Raw genomic sequence first — 22,410 nt, 5'->3', positions numbered from 1 at the left:
AAAAATTATGTGTCATAAAGGGGCCTAATAATCATAAGCATATTAAAAATTAATTGGAAATGAATGGTGAGAAAACAACTCATAGAAACAATCAACAATACCATCTATGAGAATGATAATATTAACACAACATACCAAAACTTATAGGATGCAGCCAACTCAGTTCTTAGGTGAAATTTTATATATCTAGATGCTTATTTGAATAAAATAGAGAAAAAGAAGATCAATGAAATTGGGCATGCAAAGAACAAATTAAAACTCTCCAATTAAATACCAAATTAGAAATTCTGAAAGCCAAGGAAATTAAATCAGTAATTAGGAGCCATTTTGCCCAATTGTATGCCAGTAAATGTGACAATCTAAGTGAAATTGATAAATACTTATGAAAATATACATTGTCCAAATTAGCAGATGAGGAAATAAATTACTTAAATAGTCCCATTTTAGAAAAAGAAATTAGCCATTAATGAACTCTCTAAGAAAAAATCTCAAGGGCCAGATGGATTTATAAGTGAATTCGACCAAACATTTAAAGAACTAATTCCAATACTATATAAACTATATGGAAAAACAGGGGAGAAAGGAGTCCTGCCAAATTTCTTATGCAATAGATATGGTGCTAATACATAAACAAAGAAGGGCCAAAACAGAGAAATAAAATTATAGGCCAATTTTCTTAATACTGATGCAAAAATCTTAAAATAAAATATTAGCAAATAAATTGCAGCAACTTATGATGAGAATAATATACTATGACCAAATGGGATTTATACCAGAAATGTAACACTGGTTCAATATCAGGACAATTAATCAGCATAATTGACTATTTCAATAACAAAACTAACAGAGATCATATCATAATCTCAATAGATGCAGAAAAAGCATTTGACAAAGTTCAACATCTAATTCTAATAAAAACTCTAGAAAGCATAGAAATAAATGAAGTTTTCCGTAATATGATAAGTAGGATCTATCTGAATAGAGTCTGATGGAATGAAAACTCTCTCCAGCTCAAGAAAAACTTCAAGAAAGGTCGGTCTCACTGGGGTGAAAAGAGTGTTCAGCCTAACTCAGACAGATTCTGGGAAAGCTAGTATGAGGGTCTTATTCACAGCAAATCAGCAACTATGACACTCAGTCCTGGGTTCAACAAAGGAGATCTGTGGGGCAGCCTCCATCCTGGCTCAGAAGGCAAACTCTGGGAAAGTGCTGTTTCCTGAGCAGAGCAGATAAAGCTACCCCCTGCAAACACAAAGGGTCCCTGTGCTCAAAGCCAAGGCTCAGAGCCTCACATGAAAATTGGGACAAGCTTTACCCCAGAAGCAGAGCTCATTCATAAACGCAATTAATTAATAAACCAATTAATTAATTATGAACAGAATAAATAATAAACGAATAAACATAAATAAGTAAATGAATGAATGAACAAATATATAAACAAACAAATAAATGAATGAATGAATAAGTAAATAAATAAATAAATAGATAGATAGATAAGTAGATAACTAGATAAATAAATAAATAGAGACACCAAGAGAAAATGAGCAAGAAACAAAAGAACCTTGACCATAGAAAGCTATTATGGTGACAGGGCCGATCAAAACACCAATCATTTCTATTGAAAAAACCAAAACTAAACAGAAAATTTAATCTATTTACACAGGACTCAGGAGAAGTACAGAAAAGTAAACAAGAAAAACATCTTACTTAAAGGTTAAACTGTTTACATCTCTAGATGGAAAAATGATACCTGTAACTCTTGAGAACTGTCTCTATCACTGGAGCAGACGGGAAATCATATGAATGGAGAGTATGGTTGCGAATATTCCCTGATGTGATGATATTAAAGAAAGAGATATTAAGGAATAGGAAAAGATCTCTACTGGAAAAAAGAGGGAAGGGAAGGTATAATGGGACAAATTAGATCATATGAAGAGATACAAAAGATCTATCACAATGAGAGAAAGAAGGGAGGAGGATAAATACTATCTGAACCTTGAGCTCATCAGTTTTGGCTCTAATCATTAACCTTAATCATTCAATGCAGCTATAGAAATTTGTCTAATCCTACAAAGAAGAAGGAGGAGGAGGAAAGAAAAGGGAGGGCCAGCTAAGAAAGAAGGCAGAAATACTAGGGAAAAAGGTAAGAGAAGGGGAAAAGGGCGATAGAAGATGGAAGGGGGTTAAAAAAACAAAAACACTACTGAAGACAAGGTGGAAAGAGAGAATAAAAGTATAAACAGGGGAGAAAATAGGATGGAGGTTGAAATATAGAGCTGGTAATCTTAACTGTGAATGTAAATGGGATGAACTCTCCCATAAAACTGAAACAAATAATAGAATGGATTAAAAAACAGAATTCTACAATATGTTGTTTACAAGAAACACGTTTGACACAGAAAGAATAAAGGTAAAAAGCTGGAAGAATTTATTATGCTTCAGCTGAAGTAAAAAAATAAGAAAGAAAAAAAGCAGGGGTAGCAATTCTGATCTCAGAAAACAAAAGTAAAAATACATCTTATTAAAAGAGAGAAGGAAGGAAAGCACATCTTAATAAAGGGTACCATAAACAATGAAGTTGTAAGGCTACTAAATGTTTATGTACCAAGTGATAGAGCAGTCATCTGTAGAGAAGATTTTAAACCAGTTACAGGAAGAAATAGACACCAAAACTATAGTGGGGGATCTTAACCTTCCCCTCTTAGAATCAGACAAATCTAACCACAAAATAAATAAGAAGAAAACTAGGGAGGTAATAGATTCCTAGAAAACCTAGATATGATAGATCTCTGGAGAAAACTGAATAGGAACAGAAAGGAATACATCTTTTTCTCGACAGTACATGGTACCTACACAAAAAATGACCATATATTAAGGAATAAAAACCTCACAATCAAATGCAAAAAAAGGCAGAAATAATAAATGCTTCCTTTTCATAGCACAATACAGTAAAAATTATATTCAATAAAGGGGCAGGGAAAGATAGACTAAAAACCAATTGGAAACTAATTAATCTAATTCTAAAAAACAAGTGGGTCAAACAACAAATCACAGAACCAAGCTATAATTTTAACCAAAAGAATAATGAGACAATATACAGCCAAAACAGTTCTCAGGGTTTAAAAAAAAATTATTATTTTATTTATTTATTATATTATTTTATATCTCTAAATAGCTACATAAATAAAATAAAGAAAAAAGGAGATCAACAAATTGGGCATGCAAGTAAAAAAAGCTAGAAAAAGAACAAATTAAAACTCCCAATTAAATACCAAATTAGAAATTCTGAAACTCAAAGGAGAGATTAATAAAATTGAAACTAAAAAAACTATTGAATTAATAAATAAAATTAAGAGTTAGCTTTATGAAAAAAAAAAACTAACTAAATCTTTGAGTAATTTGATTACAAAAAGGAAAGAAAAAAAAAACAAATTACCAGCACCAAAAATTAAAGATATGAATTTATCACCAATGACAAAGAAATTAAATCAATAATTAGAAGCTATTTTGCTTACCTCTATGGTGAAAATCCAATAATCTAACTAAAATGAATCAATATTTACAAAAATAAGTTGTCCAGATTAACAGAAGAGGAAATAAATTACTAAGATAGTCCCATTTTAGAAAAAGAAATTGAAAAAGCTATTAATGTCCCTAAGAAAAAATTTCCAGGGACAGATGGATTCACAAATGAATTCTAATAATTAATTCCAAGACTACAGCCCTGCTAAATTCTTTCTATGACACAAATATGATATTGATACCTAAACTAGGAAGACCCAAAACAGAGAAAGAAAATTACAGACCAATCTCCCCAATGACTATTGATGCAAAAAATGTAAATAAAATGTTAGCAAAGAGATTGTATCAACTTAGAGGGCAGGTAGGTGGCATAGTAGTTAGAGCACCAGCTCTGAAGTTAGGAGAATGTGAGTTCAAATCTAGCCTCAGACACTTAACACCTCCTAGCTGTGTGACCCGGGGCAAGTCATTTAACCCCAATTGCAGAAAGAAAGAAAAGAAAAGAAAAGAAGAAAAGAAAAGAAATTATATCAACTTATCAGCAAGATAATAACACTATGACCGAGTAAGATTTATACTAAGAATATTATCAGGAAAATTATTATCACAATAGACCATATCATTAACAAAATGAACAGAAATCATATGATAATCTCAATAGATAAAGAAAGCTTTTGATAAAATACAGGACCCATTCCTATTAAAAACACTAGACAGCATAGGGATAAAGGGAGCTTTCCTTAAAGTAATAACAGCAAACATCATTTGTAATGGAGAAAAGCTGCAGGTATTCTCAATAACATCAAGAGTGAAACTAGATTGCCCTTTATTACCACTATTATTCAACATTGCACTAGAAATGTTGGCTTCAGTAATAAGAAAAGAAAAATTATAAGAATTAGAATAAACACAGAGGAAATAAAACTATCACTCTTTACAGATGACATGATGATATATTTAGAGTTCTAGAAAATCATCCAAAAACTTATTTGAAACAATTCACAGCTTTAGCAAAGTTATAGAATATAAAATAAACCTACAAAAATCGTAAGCATTTCTATATATGATTGACAAAGTCCATCAGCAAGAGATAGAAAGAAAAATTCCATTTAAAACAACTATAAATAAAATAAAATATTTGGGAATCTATCTGCCAAGCCATTGAGTAAATAAACTGATTTTGTTCTAAGAGAGGAACAAGAATCTTTTCAGAATTTCACTGTCTTCCAACAAAAATTTAAACAGGAAAGAAGTTAGGGACCTGAGCAGAGTTTTATGACTCTGTATTAGCTATAATACCTCTCTGGTGATCACTAATAGTTAAAATATATAGGGCTTACTATGTGCCAGATTTTATACTAAGCACTTTAAAATTATCTCATTTGATCCTCAAAACACCTCTTGAAGATAGGTACTATTATCTCCATTTTACAAATAAGGAAACTGAGGCAAACAAAGATTAAGTAACTTACCCATAGGCCTAGTCAGTAAGTGTCTGAGGCCAGATCTGAATTCAGGTCTTCCTAACTCAAGATTCAGAGGACTATCCATTGTGATATCTAGCTCATTTTTAAAATTCAGAATATATGCATTTTTACATATTTCTCAGCTGTGCATGAAGAAAAATGTTAAACACAACCTTAAGAGCAACCACAAAAACAAATAAATTATAAAAATAAAGGGCATTTGAAGGAAGGAGCCAAATTTAATTAGATTTTAAAAATCTGTTCCTTATAAGCATCTAATTGTGGAATTCTGTTTTCTTATCCCATCTGTCACTTTTTTTTATTTTACAGAATTATTTAGTCCACTCATATTTAAAGTTATGAGTTAGGCTTATTTTTTTTGTTCCAATTGTCAACAATATTGACAATTTGGGAACAAATTAAGGAATTTTCCTCTTCCTTTGCAAACACAGTATTATATCTCTTCAGTTAGTGTAATCTATTTTAAGACAATGCTACTCCCACCAGCTATTTTTCCTTCACTTTCATGATATCAACCCCTTCGTTTTGTTTATCAGTTTTTTCTTTTATCTAATTATTTAATTCTCCTCTCTTTTCAGTTAAGTAATCTCCTCTCCTACTCAATTTGTTTTATTTGTTAGGTTTTTTTAGATTTCATTCCATACCTTTTTTTTAAAAAGGACTTTTTTCCATCATTCTCTTCATTATTTATTTAGTTTTCCTGTCTATTTTAGGAATTTATTATTTGATTCATGGCCCTTATATTTATTTAAAATGTTTCAGTATTCCTCATGAAATTAAAGCTTCTAAGGTACGTTACATTTTGGGGGTTATTTCTTATAAACATTTTTGATAGTGTTTTGTCCCCACCAATGCCTCACTCTCAGAAATACTAATTCCTGCAAGTGATAGAACATTTCCTTGTAGACAGAATCTTCTTATGTCCTTGATTATGCAGTTTATTATTGATATTTGCCCTCCCCTGGGTCATTTTTCTTCTCATTTGCCTTGAAATCTCTTCCTTGGGTATATGCCCTCCCATTCTTCTGGGTGTCAGTTGTTCCCAGAAGCACTGTTTCACCTTTTCCTGGGGTAGGACAAATGGCTTCTCTTAAGGACCAAATTCCTACAGATCAGACCCATGGCAAGAATCTTAGCTCCATTTTTAGAATGCCTCTCTACTCCCACAAGAACATTCATTAGTGGTAACATCTCCTACCACTGTAACATTTTCTTTCCTTTTCTTTCTTTTTCAAAGCCTCCTTTTGCCCTTTGCGCATTCTTTTGTAGGTTCTCTTCTTCCAAAGGGACTATATGCATTAATTTTCTCTTCATCATAAACAGTCTATGACTTGATTCAAGCATGCCATACATTTCACTCTTCTTCCTCTCCTCCCATTTATGCACATTCTTGAAATTCATCCCCCCCCCCCAAAAAAAAAACACAAACAAAAAAACCTCATTCACTTGTAGGTAAAATGCTATGAGGTTTAATTTTTAATGTTTTAAGTTTGTGTCTCCCCATAATTTTTATGTGATTTCGATTTTCATCCTTGTCTCCTCATGTACATTTAGAAAGAAATCTTTTGATAATGGCCTCTCTGATGTTACTTTGCGACTCTCATTTCTCACTAGTTGCTTTATTTGTTTACCCTTCCTTTATCTATTTTTCTGTAGTATATAAGAGAAGTAAATTATTTCTTCAAGGTCTAATTTTCTTTCCAGGAATGCTTTGAATGCCTCTTTTAAAACAAAATAAAACGGCCATCATTTTTTCATTTGCGTTTAAGTTTAGATTTCTACATCTTGAAAACCTTTACTCTTCAGAATATATTGTTGTTCCATTCCCTCCTCAGTTTTTATTGCTTACAGATTAGGTCTTGTGTTATTCAAATTTCCTTTTCTTTATATTTGGAATTCCCATGGACATTTGTAAAATTTGTTGTTTTCAACAGAATTGTTAAATTTATTATTATGTACTTTCGAATTTGTAGCAAAGGGGGTTCCCCCCAAAAGACAACCCCTGGGTTCTTTTGATTGTCAATTTGTTTTTCTGTTTTCAGAAGTTCTAAGTTTTTTCATAATTATCTCTCACATTATAGTATTCAAGTTTTTTGACTTGTTTTCTTCTGGGAGATCCTATGTTTGAATCTGATGCATTTTAGTTGTATGAAATCATAGTTTCTTTTAATGTTATTGAATTTTTTTTTTTTTTTTTTTTAGATTTTCCTTCACTTCCTTGTATTTGCATCTAAGTCACTTATTTTCTCTCTCTTCTGCTGAATATTTCTATGCAGGCCAAAAATTCTGCTTTTACACTTCTAAATTTCTCTTTTAGTCCATTCTGTGGTTACATAGTTGAAAATCAATAGAGTCATTTGACTCACCAGATCTTGATTCATTTACCTATGCCTTGTATTACTTATTCATAAAGGCCTAGAGTGTTTTCTTTCATATGGAATCCATTTTCTCTTCTCTCAGTTACTCAATCAATGAATATTCATTAAACACCTACTATGTGCCAGGCACAGAACTAAGAGATTTTAATTAACCTAACCCTTACATTAATAAAGTCTTTTCTATTAGTTTATTTGATTATGCTCAAGGACTTTAGTCAAACTTTCTTCCTCCTGGAATCATTAGCAATCTTACTTTTTTTTTATTTTCCTCTCTTGCTCATTTTCTGACTCTACTCTCTTTGTGAACAGTTCCCTTAGGAGCTAAATCTTAAAATTGTCTCAGCTGCCTCTCACATAAGGGAATTTATGGTTCACCAGTTTAGATCCCTCAACCAAATAATTTTTTTTTGGGGGGGAAGGGTGGGTACTGGGGGAACAGGACTGATCCTAACTGGATGCAGGACATTTACCTAGGCTTAGGAGAGTACAACATACAACTCTTCAAAAAAAAATACAAACTTCTCTTCTATTCCCCAGTACCTACCTGAATTCTGTTGAAGCAATCAGTGTTACCACTCCTAGCTACTGAGCAGCCTGATGAAATATTTGCTGCTTGGATCTCCAAGGTACTTAAAAGGGAAGACATAAAGGAGGAAGAAAATGGCAGAGATGGAGTTAGGTGTGGAGAGATGAATTGTTATAATTAGGTGGCTCAGCTTGTGCAACTTTGCTTTGACGACCATGGTAGATGGGAAAAAGAGGGAGATGGTTTTGTGTGGTGTTCTCTTCTTTTGTATAATATGATTGTTCTCTCTGGGAGCATATTTCTTGGGGCGGTTTTCTAGAGGCAGCCTTAGTTTCATTTCAAATCAATAATCACTCCAAATGCAGTCAGCTGTTAAAGTAGTCCTTTATTGTCTCTTCCAAAATAGTCCAGTTAGCTTTCTTTGGTTCCAAGAGCTCTCGTTGTTAGTCTTTTGCCTCTGCCAGCTTCAGCCTCCAGCTCCCTCTGAAACCTGGCTCTACTCTTCTCCAACTGACCTTCACTGAGACTGAGAGCTTCTTATATATGATCTCTTAAAGGTGTAAACCCAAAGGCTGACTCCTCCTCTGAGAGAGTGGAATTGTGGGAGGTGTAAACTTAGATATCTCCCGACTTATGAACTCCAAAGTGTGAGCCAATGTGTGAACTCTCAAAGGTGTGAGCTCTAATGTGTGAATTCTACCAAAGGTGTAAACCCTAAGCACACAAGCATGTTTCCATCAACTTCAGTGAATCAACACCTTGTTTCAAGTTCTGGCTCATAACAGTTTTGGAAGACTATGTTAGGTTTGGGGGAATAGTGTTCTCAGCTATTAATTTAGCTAGTGTTGATGTTATTCTTTCCTTTGGTGTCCTAGATATATCTAAAAATGCTTTATCTATGATGGATGATTCCTATTTTGGAAAGGCAAAATATCTAGTCCTTTATCATGATAAGTCACATAATCCATAAGTTTTTTGAATGTTCTTTCTAATATATTTCTAAAGACAGGGATAAGAAATGGACCTATTGATAAGGGCTAGATTTAGGGAACCAAAATGAGATTAGGGTTTCTGGTGGTCAGGGAGTTAAATGATAAGGTCCAGTGGCAGGTTCAGGGTTCAGGGAACTAAATGGAGAGGTTTGGCTCCCCTGCACCTCCGTGGGATTCAGTGCAAGAGTAGGGAGTTTGGGGGAACTCCCTTCTGGTGGCGCAGAGATTCTCTGTAAAGGAATTTACAGACCTGTAAACCTAGATTGATAAAAGAGGTTTATTATAGGGATTGGGAAGTAAGGTTAGAAATCCTGATATAGAGGCATAAAGTCTCTTTAGAGAAATGGGTGAGGGTAAAGAGAGTGCGTCACTGGAAAAGAATATTGCAGTGGGCAGAGGCCCTTAGCATAGCAAGCATGGCATAACTGGCATGTTTAGAACCTCTGCAAAGAGAGGATTTTAGATTGGCTCTTTTATAATAGGAGCTTTGGCTTCCAGCTGAAGAGAACTCATGGGTGAAGTTCTACAAAATGGGTTTCAGCATGAGCTGAATTTGAATAGAATTCAATGAGTTTCAGGACTGAACCAATCCCACCTAGATAACAGAATGAAACTGTCTTGTTTCCCTTGGGCGGGGTCCCTCACTGAGGCAGAGTTGAAGGAGATTTCTCCTTCAAGGATTTTTAAAGTTTCGGGATCCCTTCTTCACTGTGACTTCATGTTTCAGGGCACTGGCATATAAAGAAATTTTCTCAATTCATTTTTATCCAGAGAGGGCTTCTTAAATTTTTTCAACTTTTTGTCAAAAAAAATTTTATGGACTATATGTGAGTATGTGTGAATATATACATACACATATACACACATATATATGTGTGTATATATATATATATATATATATATATATATACACACACACACACACACACACATATATATGGAAAGAGAGGTATATAACATAGGTATACAAATCAAACATTTAAAGATGATAAATCATCAATTGGTGACCCTCTTATTCAGTTAGGAAACCCCATATAGGGTTGCAAACCTAAGTTTAAGAAGCTGGAACCTAGATACTGAAAAGTGAAGTCATTTCTCCAAGGTCAAACATTAGAAACAGAATTTGCTAAAACCATTACTACAGATTTTAGACTTTTCCCTCTGAAATACTCAGTAAACTCTTGCAGTTGCAGAAGGCAATATAGGATAAAGGAAAAAAATCCTATTTTAGATTTAACAAATTGGTATCCCAACTCTGCCACATCCACCTTCCATAGAACTGATTCTGAGTGTCTTTATCTTTTACCAAAAAACAAGTCTCTTCATACCCAAATTGCAAGTAACACTATATATAATCACTCTAGAAGAAAGGATACTTCACAGTGTGTAAGAAAGTTTTGATTAGAAAAAAATAAATAAACTGTTGTTAAGCAAAATGATAAGAGCTTTATTTTGCTAGTACTTCTAGAACAAGGTTAAGCAATGCAATTTAAATAAAAATAGATCTAGTTCTCTGACAATTATATTCACTTCTTTTTATTTTATTTGGTATCAAAAAGTAATAATAGGCAAAGAACTGTCTGATGTTAAAGTTTCTCATTTAGTGTCTCATTTAGCAAATTTCATCATGGAAAAAAAGGAATTAAAAATAAAATGCCTTTTTAAAGCTGCTATTAAAAAAAGCAAATCTAAAGGTAAAAGCTATTTGATTAAAGTAGTTTTATATAATGAGAATAGAAATGAGTCTTGCATTAAGAAATGAACATTCAAATATCAAATCACCTTGAGCTTCAGAACAAACTAAAATATATTCAATTTGCAATTAAGCTGACAATCCTGACACATATTTCTCACATTTATGTCTGAGTACCTTGAATAATTTTCTGCTGCTGTTGTCGAAGATCATCAAAGCCTAGACCCCTCGTTTCCTCTGGCTCCTCAAAAAGCCATGGATTTGACACAATTCGATTAGTAGTTTTCGCCATCAGACTGGATCTAAGAATCATTACGCATTTAAAACATATGTCAGGAAAGATGTATGCCTTATGCAAAAGACCATTTATTTAATTTTTAATACATATTAAAATATTTAATGTTTAAAAGGCTGTCTCAGCACCCATAAGTACCATACTTATGAAGGAAGGGGATAGAAAATATATCTGCTTACCTGTTATGCCACAGTTCTCAGTTTCCATAATTATCCTGACCCAGTCCCAACTCAGTTTCCCTGCTTCTCAAAGCTCAGTCCTGCAAAACCTCTCTTCCCTCTTTATCAGAATATTTTATAAGGATAAAAGATCTTATGTTTTAGAATATCAGAATGCCTCTCCCCATCCCAAGCTATCGGAATGTCAGATACTGTCTTATCAAGATGGCCCTCCCCATGTCCAGAGTGCTTCCCCGTTGATTGTCATCTCATCTCCGGAGGATCACCCCACCCTGTCAGAGTCCTGTTCCTGCTCTCAGCACCCTGACTCCACCTCTGCTTCAGTCTACCCCCCTGTATCTGAGCCATGTGTATATGATGTCATTGAGAATGCTCATTGTCTGCTGGATTCTTTGAGACGATTCAGCTCTGGGACTAAACCATGGATCCATTTGGTCCCAGTAAATCTCTCCATTTAGTAAATTATTAAATTGTTCTCTAATCTCTATCCTGCCTCAGATTCTCCGGCATTACATACCTAAACCTAAAAACTGTCTGCTTACCCAACCCTAGAAAGATAACCACAGCAGGCACAGATCCCATCCTGTAGTTGAAAGCACAAAAAAATGTACAAAAACTTCTGCACTCACTATAAATACATGGACTGGGTGCACACAATTATAGACAACACAAAATCAAGACCCAAAAGACAAACTGCTCTTATTAGGAGAGAATAGCAAGTATCACAATCCAAATAGCAGCCATGAATAAAACAAGGCCAGCAAATGAAATTTGCACTAGATAACACATTTTTCTGACATGGTAACAGGGAAGGAGAGTGCAGTGAAGATGGTGTAAGTTTTGAAATCAAAACCAATCTAGGCAATAAGCTTGTATGCTACAAAAGAGAGTGAATGGCAGACTCTTGGCAATGTGATTGCCACTTGCAGGAAACACTATACCACCTTCTGTAGAAGGCTACTGAAGACTTGTGCATTTCATGATCTTCTCATCAACATTGACTTGTATCTACCTAAATGCAATAAAACATTGTGGATGCACCCTCACAACAAACACTGGCATTTAAAAGACTGATTTTAAGGAGAAAAGACAGACAAGATGTGAGAGTGACAAAGGCAATGTGTAGTACAAAGTGCTGGATTGATCACAGACTTCCTCCAAACTAAATATTCACTTTCATTAAAAGCAGTAGTCCCAAAGCAAAAAGTCTAGCAGAAGAAATAATGTCAACAGATTAGAGATTAGCTTCTCTGAGCAGGAACAGTTTGTTACTAATTTGGAGGGAAAGTTGAACCAACATACATTTGGCAACAGTGAAGCAGAAAAGAATTGAGCGGCTTTCAAGGGTGCAATGTACAATGTACAACACTACATCTGCTTCTCATGGTCAGAACTCCCAGAAACATTAAAACTGGTTAGACAAAAATGTTGAGGATATTGAGAATCTGCTAAACAAAAAGTGAAACTTCATAGACTGTACCAGAAAGATAGTTCATCCATCTCTTAAAAAAAAAAAAAAAAAAAAAAAAAAAAAAAAAAGGCAGTATTTAATTCCATCAAAAATAAAGTACAAGTGAAGCTTAGAAAGATGCAAGATTCTTGGCACAGTAAACAGGCAAATGAAATTCAGTTTTATGCAGAGAGTAACAAGCTGAAGGGTTTTTATGATGTCCTGAAGACTATTTATGGGCCAAAGACCTAATGTGCATTTTAATTACTCAGTGCTGATGAAGTCACATCAATTAGTGATTCGAAAATGATCCTAGAGAGATGGCCTAAACACTTCAATAGTACTGGGATATACTTTGTTCTGTTCTTAACCCAGTTTCTCAAGACATTGCTCTGCCTGGTCAAGGCTGCTCAAGCTTCTGCCTCATCTTCCTAATGCCTGTCTCTATAGCTAGTTGTAGGAGATCTAATGTCTATGCATAAATTAGGCCATTTCTATCCTTGCCTCACCACACTTAAGTACACCCCAACTGGACAAAATAGGCCCCAAGTATGCGTGGGTTGATTATCTGGGAAAGTCTAGTACTTCCTCTCACCATCCTCATTTGTGTTCACTTTCATATTCCTAGAGTTTGGCACCTTTTACATATTAGAACTATCTTCAAAACCTTTATGTCTCTCTCCAACTTTTTAGATTTTAGCTTCTCTTATCTTCTTTGCTAGGCTGTTATACACATCATATTCTCTAACTCGTGGTGGGCCCCAGATTAAATGTCTCTCAATAGATTGTCTCACTTGGTGACTTAATCAACATTCTTGGATTTAACTGTTATGCAAATAATTCCCAGACCCATATCTATCTCTAGTTTTTTTTTTTTTTAATGAACTCTAGTTCTGAATTACCAACTGTATATTGAAAATTTCAAACTGACTATTTCCTGAATAAAGACTTTATGATACAACCCAGATTTGGTTTATCAGTATAACCATATAGCAGCTTTCTTTCCCCACCTTCATTTTCCTTGTCTGCTTGTTTAAGTTAGTTCAGGAGTACTTGCCACAACAAGACCTAAGATTCCAGGTTGTATGAAAATGTTTAATAACAATGAATTATTTTAAAGAAAGGAAAATAAGAATTGACAGTGCAGTTCTTACAGCAAAAGCACTTAATGCATCCTATGATTAATATAACTAGTATAATACAAAGAGATAGGCTAGAGGGGAAGAGAAGAAAGAATACATCACTGATTCGGGGAAGCACCAACACTGCAAACTTCAGGCTGGGGATTCACAGATCACAGATCTGCAAATCCGACTGGGAGGGTCCCAGGCAGAACGACCTCACCATGGGTAAGATTCCAATTTGGATATTGATCTATCATGACTTAAAATAGCCCAGGGAACAAAGGTAGCTAAATGCCAGAAATACTGACTTCACTTTCTTGAGTGAATCCAGAAGGGGGAGCATTCCTGCCAGAGTCTGTCAAGAGTGAAGTTTTAGTCCTGGAATGGCTACTTCCAGCATACAGATAATGTGTCCTTGTTGGATTTGGCCAGAATCCACTCAGGACAGTGTTCTTTAAATTATATTTGTTCCCAGGGTTTTTCAGCAGCTGCAAAACAGGGGTGAATAATAGTTCAACTGTACTGTAATTATCCCATGGACATGGAGGGAAACTGAGGGCCAAGGCATACAGAATCTTATCCTTATATCTACGTCTTTCAATCACAACATAGTATTTTCGCCATTTTTTGTTGTTTACTTGCTTTTTGTTTCCTTTCTCATTTTTTTCCCTTTGTGATCTGATTTATTTTATGCAGCATGATAAATGTGAAAATATGTATAGAAGAATTACACATTTTTTTAAAATAACTTTTTATTGCCAGAACCCATGCCAGAGTAATTTTCTACAACATTATCCCTTGCACTCACTTCTGTTCCGATTTTTCCCTGCCTCCCTCTACCCCCCTCCCCCAGATGGCAAGCAGTCCTATACATGTTAAAGAGATTACAGTATATCTTAGATACAATATATGTGTGCAGAACCAAACAGTTCTCTTGTTGCTCAGGGAGAATTGGATTCAGAAGGTATAAATAACTCGGGAGGAAAAACAAAAATGCAAGCAGTTTTACATTCTTTTCCTAGTGTTCTTTCTTTGGGTGTAGCTGCTTCTGTCCATCCTTGATAAATTGAAACTGAGTCAGATCTTCTCTTTGTCGAAGAAATCCACTTCCATCAGAATACATCCTCATACAGTATCGTTGTTGAGGTATATAATGATCTCCTGGTTCTGCTCATTTCATTCAGCATCAGTTCATGTAAGTCTCGCCAATCCTCTCTGTATTCATCCTGCTGGTCATTTCTTACAGAACAATAATAGAATTACACATGTTTAACATATATTGGATTACTTGTTCTCTAATGCAAGGAATATAGGGGAAGAGAGGGAGAAAAACTTGGAACACAAAGTCTTGCAAGAGTGAATGTTAAAAACTTTCTTTGCATATGTTTTGAAAATAAAAAGCTATTATTTAAAAAGAAAAGAAAAGAAAATTGATTAGCAGGGTGATTTCAGAAAAGCCTGTAAAGACTTACATGAACTGATGCTAAATCAAGTGAACAGAACCAAGAGAACACTGTGCATAGTAACAACAAGATTATAATGGACTTGGCTCTTTTCAAAATGAGGCAATTCAAAGGAAATTCCAATAGACTTGTGATGAAAAATGCCATCCACATCCAGAAAGAGAACCATGAAGATTGAATATGGATCAAAGCATAGTACTTCTCTTTTTTGTTATTGTTGTTTGCTTACTGATGTTTTCTTTCTCATGTTTTTTTTTTTTATCTGATTTTTCTAGTGCAGCATAATGAATATAGAAATACGTTTAGAAGAACTGCACATACTTAATCTATATCAGATCATTTGCTGTCTTAGGAAAGAGGAGAAGAGGGAGAAAAATTTGGTATACAAGAGTTTGCAAAGATGAATGTTGAAAACTGTTTTTAAAGACAACTCTGAGATACCACTACATACCTCTCAGATTGGCTAGGATGACAGGAAAAGATAATGCTGAATGTTGGAGGGGATGTGGGAAAATTGGGTCACTGATATACATTGTTGGTGGAATTGTGAATGGATCCAGCCATTCTGGAGAGTAATTTGGAACTATGCTCAAAAAGTTATCAAACTGTGCATACCCTTTGACCCAGCAGTGTTACTACTGGGCTTATATCCCAAAGAGATCTTAAGAAGGCAAAGGGACCCACATGTGCAAAAATGTTTGTGGCAGCTATTTTTGTAGTGGCTAGAAACTAGAAATTGAATGGATGCCCATCAATGGCTGAGTAAGTTGTGGTATATGAATATTATGGAATACTATTGTTCTGTAAGAAATGACCAGCAGGATGATTTCAGAAAGGCCTGGAGAGACTTACATGAACTAATGCTGAGTGAAATGAGCAGAACCAGGAGATCATTATGCACTTCAACAACAATACTATATGATAATTAATTCTGATGGATGGGACTCTCTTCAACAATGAGATGAACCAAATTAATTCCAATTTTTCATTAATGAAGAGCACCAGCTACACCCAGCAAAAGAACTATGGGAAATGAGTGTGGACCACAACATATTGTCTGCTTGCATTTTCTTTTCCTTCTCAGGTTATTTTTATCTTATTTCCAAATCTGATTTTTCTTGTGCAGCAAGATAACTGTATAAATATGTATAATATATTGCATTTAACATATACTTTAACATATTTAATATGTATTGGTCTACCTGCCATCTAGGGGAGGGGGTGGGGGAAGGAGGGGAAAAGTTGGGACAGAAGGTTTTGAAAGGGTCAATGCTGAAAAATTACCCATGCATATGTCTTGTAAATAGAAAGTTGTAATTAAAAAAAAAAAAAAAAAAAGAAAACTGTCTTTACATGTATTTGAAAAATAAAATATTATTTTAAAAAACCCATCAACTTCACATTTGTAGAAGGAAAAGTAAAAGTATTAGTAACTACCAAAAAAGTAAGTTCAAAGAGAGAACTATGAAAACTAAATGTGAATCAAAGCATAATATTTTCAGTTTTTTGTGTATACATGTGTATACATATACATATGAGGAAATAACAGTTCAAAGTCCATTGATTCTGAACTTAAAAAGCTATCATAATCTTTCAAAAATTCATAACAATTCCAAACTTTCTTCCAAGCCAATATTAAAAATTATACACAGTCAAGAAACAAAAAGAATAACTCAATTTCTCTATTAGTATCTCCCTGGCACTCTTCATATTTGTCAAGAATAAACTCAATTTGACGGCATAGATCATAATACCAAATAACTGAGTACAGCAATCCCCCAAAGAAGCTATAAGCAGTCTAGAAGAGATGTATTTCAAGGACCCAAAGACATTTACTACCTTAATTTGCACTCTACCTTGCATTATTTCTATCTACCATAAAGTTCAACCATACACTACTTTAGAAATATATTATTTCAGTTAAATAAAAGAAAGAAAATTAATAAATTAAACAAAATTGAAAGATAAACTATCTGACTATAAATGAAGGCAACTTTTCTTTTCAGAGAAATCAATAATTAAATCACAAGCAAGTAGTCTTCAGGAATAAATTGTTACCCACCAACTAAATATTATAAGTTAGAGCACTATACCTGATCAGATCTGGTTCTGTACCATCATTCTTATAGGATGCTTGCAGTAGTCTTTCACGGGTAACAAGGTCATCCAATAAGTTCTGTCTTCGATCCCCTTCAAGCTGTGTTCTGAAGATTTCTTGTTAAGGTTCAATAAGATTAAAACCTAGTCTACATTGTAAAGTTAACTAAGTTTTAATTTAAAATCAAATTATCTATAAATATATCTTTTATTATTATTATCTTCACCATTTCAACAGCAATTTTGTCTATCAATAATTTAGATATTAATACTCAAAATACACTTTTGATTTTTAAAAGAAATCAAATTTTAGTACAGCAGGTTTTCTATAGCAAGGAACTATATTTGCATTGTGACACTCCCAAATACTTTTAAAATTTTCAAATTAAAAAAACAAGACAAAAAAAATCTATCTGCCTTGAAGATGTTAATAATTGGAAAAACTGATAAAAGGATATTTCTTATGCAAATTACTGAACTAAGTCAAAAAATGATCCACTTATTGAATCTTAGAGGATTTGGTTTTAATTTTTTCATAAGAAAAACACTTACAACTTAGTTTATAAACACCCCTGGGTGACACTAACAAAAACTACCATATGAGATTTTTATATTACCTTTCTTCTGAAAGAAGAATATAAACTATTTTAACTTATTCCTAGGATATTAACTCTACTTGCAGGAATGCAAAAAATAAGTCCTAGTTGTTAAAACTTAAAATCTATTTCAAGCTTTCAGTCAAGTGACTTCTGAAAAAACTGCACTGCCCTTTGCTAAAGCACTGCCTTTCAAAAGTGCAGGTCTGACCCTAACATTTCCTAACCAAAACATTTTGATGCCTTCCTTATTGCCTAGAAAAAAAAAAAAAAAAAAAAAAAAAAAAAAACTTAAATTAGATATTAACAATTAATGACAATTTGACCTCAGTCTAGACTCATTTCCCATTACTCTCCCTGATTTACACTGTGTAAATATAGGCTATCATGGAACATCCTACAAACACATCAAATCTCTTGCTTCCATGTCTTTTCCCAGGCTACTCCAATTCCCCAATGCCTGGAATCCTTCAAAGGCTCTCTCAAGTGCCATTTTCTACCAAGAGACTTTTTTGTTGACTTCCTTTATTGGTATTCCTCAACTCAAATTTACTTTTCATGTATTTCACATTTATTCCTGTTGTACAAAATGTACCTTCTTTCAAAATAGAGATAGCGGTACAAATGGTAAGTATTTAATAAATGCTCACTGAAGATGATTTAGGCCAATTCCAATAGACTTGTGATGGAAAAAGCCATCTGCATTCAGAAAGAAGACTATGTGGGACTAAATGTGGATCACAAGTTGCTTTTTTTGCTTTTTTGCTTGTTTTCCCCCTCGTTTTTTTCCTTTTTGATGATTTTTCTTGTGCAGTATGATAAATGTAGAAATATCTTCAGAAGAATTGCACATGTTTAAACTATATTGGATTGTTTATTGTCTAGGGGAGGAGGGTGAAAGAAGGGAGGGAGAAAATTTTGGAACACAAGATTTTGCAAGGGTGAATGTTGAAAACTATCTTTGCATGTATTTTAAAAATAAAAGGCTTTAAAAAAAAGAAAGGAAAATATTTGTCATGAGATCTTGCCTAGTTTTAGAAATTTTATAATGTCATATTATAATAAAAATGTGTTTGAAAGAGAAAAAATAAATTCTCAATGAATTGAATAGGTAGCAAATTCTAAAGAAGAGTTTTAAAATGATACTGACTAGAGCAGTGTAACCTTACCTCTCAATATACTCTCCTCTCCTCAAAATACTAAACATACTTCAGTATGTTTGTGGCATGCATTAGGAAATGCTGCAAAAACCAATCTTTCTAGGGGCAGCTAATTGGTGCAATAGATAGAGCACCAGTTCTGAAATCAGGAGGACCCGAGTTCAAATGGGGCCTTAAAACTTCCTAGCTGTGCGGGCTAGTCACATAACCTTAATTACCTACACACACACACACCAATCTTTCTGTATTGTATGATGGAATCTTCACTAATATAGTACATTCTAATAATTCTGACCCTACTAGAAACGTGCTGTCCCAATTCATCCTAACTGGATATAATATCCACTGTGACATGTGAATATAAATCATAAACTCTGAGAGGTGGAAGGCAGAGATTATATTATCCAACTTATTTACTTAATTTTCTTATTTTAATTGATACCTTTAGTTTTTATATTTGTTTCTAAATATATTCCTATGATATACCCAATAGGTATCCCTTATAACAACAAAGTATTTAAAAGACAAAAAAAGTAGTTCAGCAAAACTAATAATCATAACTAGCAATATATACAATATTCCAAACCTCTGCAAGGAAAGGATAACCTCTCCCTTATTTCAGAGAGGTCTGCAGAGTTTAAGTGACTGTCTAGGATCTCCCACCAATTTTTAAAAGGCAAGACTTTAATACATCTAAAGATACTCACATTAAGGATCGGGAAAGGCTTCTACCACAAAGTGGAATTTTAGCTTGGATTTGAAGCAGATGAATAGGAAGAAAATTCCAGTCAGGGAAAATGCACAAAGGCAAGAAATGGAAACATCTAGTACAAGGACAGCAAGAAGGTCAATGTCACTACATCACAGAATATGTGGGAGTAATATAAACAAATTGGAAAAATAGGATGTAACCAGGGCTTGGGATGCTAAACACAAGGGTTTCATAATTGATCCTGGAAGTGACAGAGCAACTGGAGTCTACTGAACAGGAGGTGACACAATCAGACTTGCATTTTGGTAAGATCAATTTGACAGCTGAGTTGAAGATAGACTGGAATAAAAACAGACTGACAACAAGGAAGACAACTAGAAAGTTATTGTAATAGTCAAGACATGAGATGATAAGGGCCCATGATAGTGACAGGAGAAAAGGGGGTGGTGTATGAGAAATGTTACAAAGGCAGAAATGATGGGACTTGTTAATAGATTGGAATTGGGGAGAGGGTAAGAGAGTGAAGACTCAAGGATGACACTTATGTGTTGAGCCGAGGTGATTTTGTAAATGGCTGTGCCCTCAATGGTAATAAAAAGATAGGAAGAAGGAAGGGCTTAGTAGGGAAAAAAATGAGTTCTATTTTGGATATAGTGAGTTTAAAAGCTTTATAGGACATCCAGGCAGTTGGAAAGAGCAGTTAAGAGAGAGGTTAGGGATGCATAAGTAATTGATGGGACCTGATATCTCAACAGTACATAGAGAGAAAAGAGCATAAGAAAGAGTTATGGATGATACAATTACAGTATATGCCCTTCACCTTCTCTTCCTAGCTATCTGACCCTCCTCAGTCTCCTTTGCTGGATCTTCATCCAGGTCTAAAACTAAGCTCATTATCTTTCCCCTTATACCCTACCTGCTTCTACAACCCATGTATCCTAGCCTGTTTACTGTTCCTTGCACAAGACATTTCATCTCCTTCAACTGTTCATGTTCACTGGCTGTTCTTCATGCCTGGAACTCTCTCCCACCTTATCCCTGGCTTCCTTCAACTCAAAGATAAAATTCTACCTTCTACAAGAAATACATTTCCCCTTAATGCTAGTGCCTGACTGCTGTTGAGTATCTCTAATTCAGCATGTATGTTTTTATGTATACATACACACAAGCCCACACACACATTTGTGCTCTCTCTCCCATTAGATTATTAGCTCCTTAAGAACAGAGACTGACTTTTTTTTTTTTTTTTGGCTTTTCTTTGAATGCCTAGTGCTTAGTGCAGGAGTTGGCACATAGTAGTCACTCAATAAATGTTTAGTGACTATAATGTAAAACAAAGAGGAGAACTGGGACAGAGAATTGTCACAAAAAAATTAGAGAAGAAAGAAAAGAGGGTGATGGTCAGTGTCAAAAGCTGCAAAGAAGTCAAGAAGGATAAGGACTCTGAAACGCCATTAAATTTGACAATTAAGAGATTACTAGTAACTTTGGGGAGATCAGTTTTTATTGAATAATTGGATCAGAAGTCTGACTACAAAGAATTAGGGAAAACAAAGAAATGAAGTAGAAACACTTATTTTAAATGTCCTTCTCAAGAGTTTAGCCCTAAAAGGGAAAAGATATATGAAACAATAACTAGGAGATGAAAGGATCAATTGAGTGTTTTTTCAGGATAGGCAAAAGGGAAGTTAGCAGTAGACAGGGAATGACTAAAAACAGGAAAGAGTGAGAATAATAGAAGAGGCAATCTGCTGAAGAAAACAGGATGGATCACATGTATATGTAGAAGATTTTGCCTTGTCTAGGGGATGAAGATGTGAGAAAGATGTAAAGGTTAAAATATGGGAAGTATCAGCATTTAAGCAAAACAGTACATTTAACAAATCAATAAAGCATATGTTAAATTAGGAGGTTTTGACATGAATAAGGAGATAAAAAGAAAGAGCACCAGATTTGTAGAAGACCAGGTTTTGAATTATGATTCTGCCATTACCAATACTTATAATTCCCCTATACCCATCAAAAGAGCTGACCAAATCTAGATCTTCATATCACTACAATGGTAGAACTCCTCCAAGAACTTGTTCTAGGAAATTCTCTCTAATTTCTTTCCTTGTAATTTTTTTTCCCTATCTTACTTCTTCTAAGTCCTACCCTTTTCCCTGTTAATCACAGTCCCTTAAGATAAGGAAAGGACAGAAAAATGAACACAATATAAAAATGAATACCAATGAATTGCCAATAAAACTAGACTAATTTTTAAACAAAATAAATGCAACCAAAAATGAATATTAAAGAATAATGGGGCTGGAAGCTAAAGGCCACCTGCTGAGACTGATATCAGAGACAACAAAAGGACATGGGGATTTTTTTTTTTAATTATGTTGAAGCAAAGTGGATGAAAGAAGTAATAAGGGTACTGGCCTATATATAAATGGGATCGTAATAATGACTGAAAATGAGGGCAGAGCTGTTTAGCTTTTATTTTATTACTTGTTCTACTTATAACAAAAACTTTGAACTGGGAAAAATTAAACAAAAAATTGGTTACCAGGGAATGGAGACCCAAAGTAAATGATATGGTTTGCAAGCATTATGCAAAAGATTTGACCAATTTTGCTAAAAAAAAAAAAAAAAATTGGTTATCTTGACATATGGCATTGACTCAAGGGACCAAAAAGAAAGATCTTGACTAGTGGAACAGGGTCTACAAAACTGGAGAAATATTTCAAATTT

At 34.2% G+C, this 22,410-nt stretch overlaps 1 protein-coding gene across 5 annotated transcripts in view; it reads right to left on the bottom strand.

Moving 5' to 3' along the window:
- Positions 1-22,410, bottom strand: part of STX8 (syntaxin 8) — a 270,898-nt gene that overhangs the window by 230,212 nt on the left and 18,276 nt on the right. For all 5 annotated transcript variants that reach the window (XR_004233765.1, XM_031965509.1, XM_031965510.1 and 2 more), the window contains exons 4-5: positions 17,203-17,313; positions 10,776-10,900 (exon numbers count right to left, since the gene is read on the bottom strand). Coding sequence is in view for 4 of the 5 variants with exons in the window: in XM_031965509.1 (XP_031821369.1) it covers positions 10,776-10,900; positions 17,203-17,313 (236 nt within the window). In the remaining variant the exon portion in view is untranslated. The remainder of the gene's footprint in view (positions 1-10,775; positions 10,901-17,202; positions 17,314-22,410) is intronic.

This window comes from Sarcophilus harrisii, chromosome 4 (genome assembly GCF_902635505.1).
Source record: "Sarcophilus harrisii chromosome 4, mSarHar1.11, whole genome shotgun sequence".
NCBI classification, from domain to species: domain Eukaryota; kingdom Metazoa; phylum Chordata; class Mammalia; order Dasyuromorphia; family Dasyuridae; genus Sarcophilus; species Sarcophilus harrisii.
The sequence above is the reverse complement of the archived record's forward strand: the minus strand, read 5'-3'. Positions and strand labels throughout refer to the sequence as shown.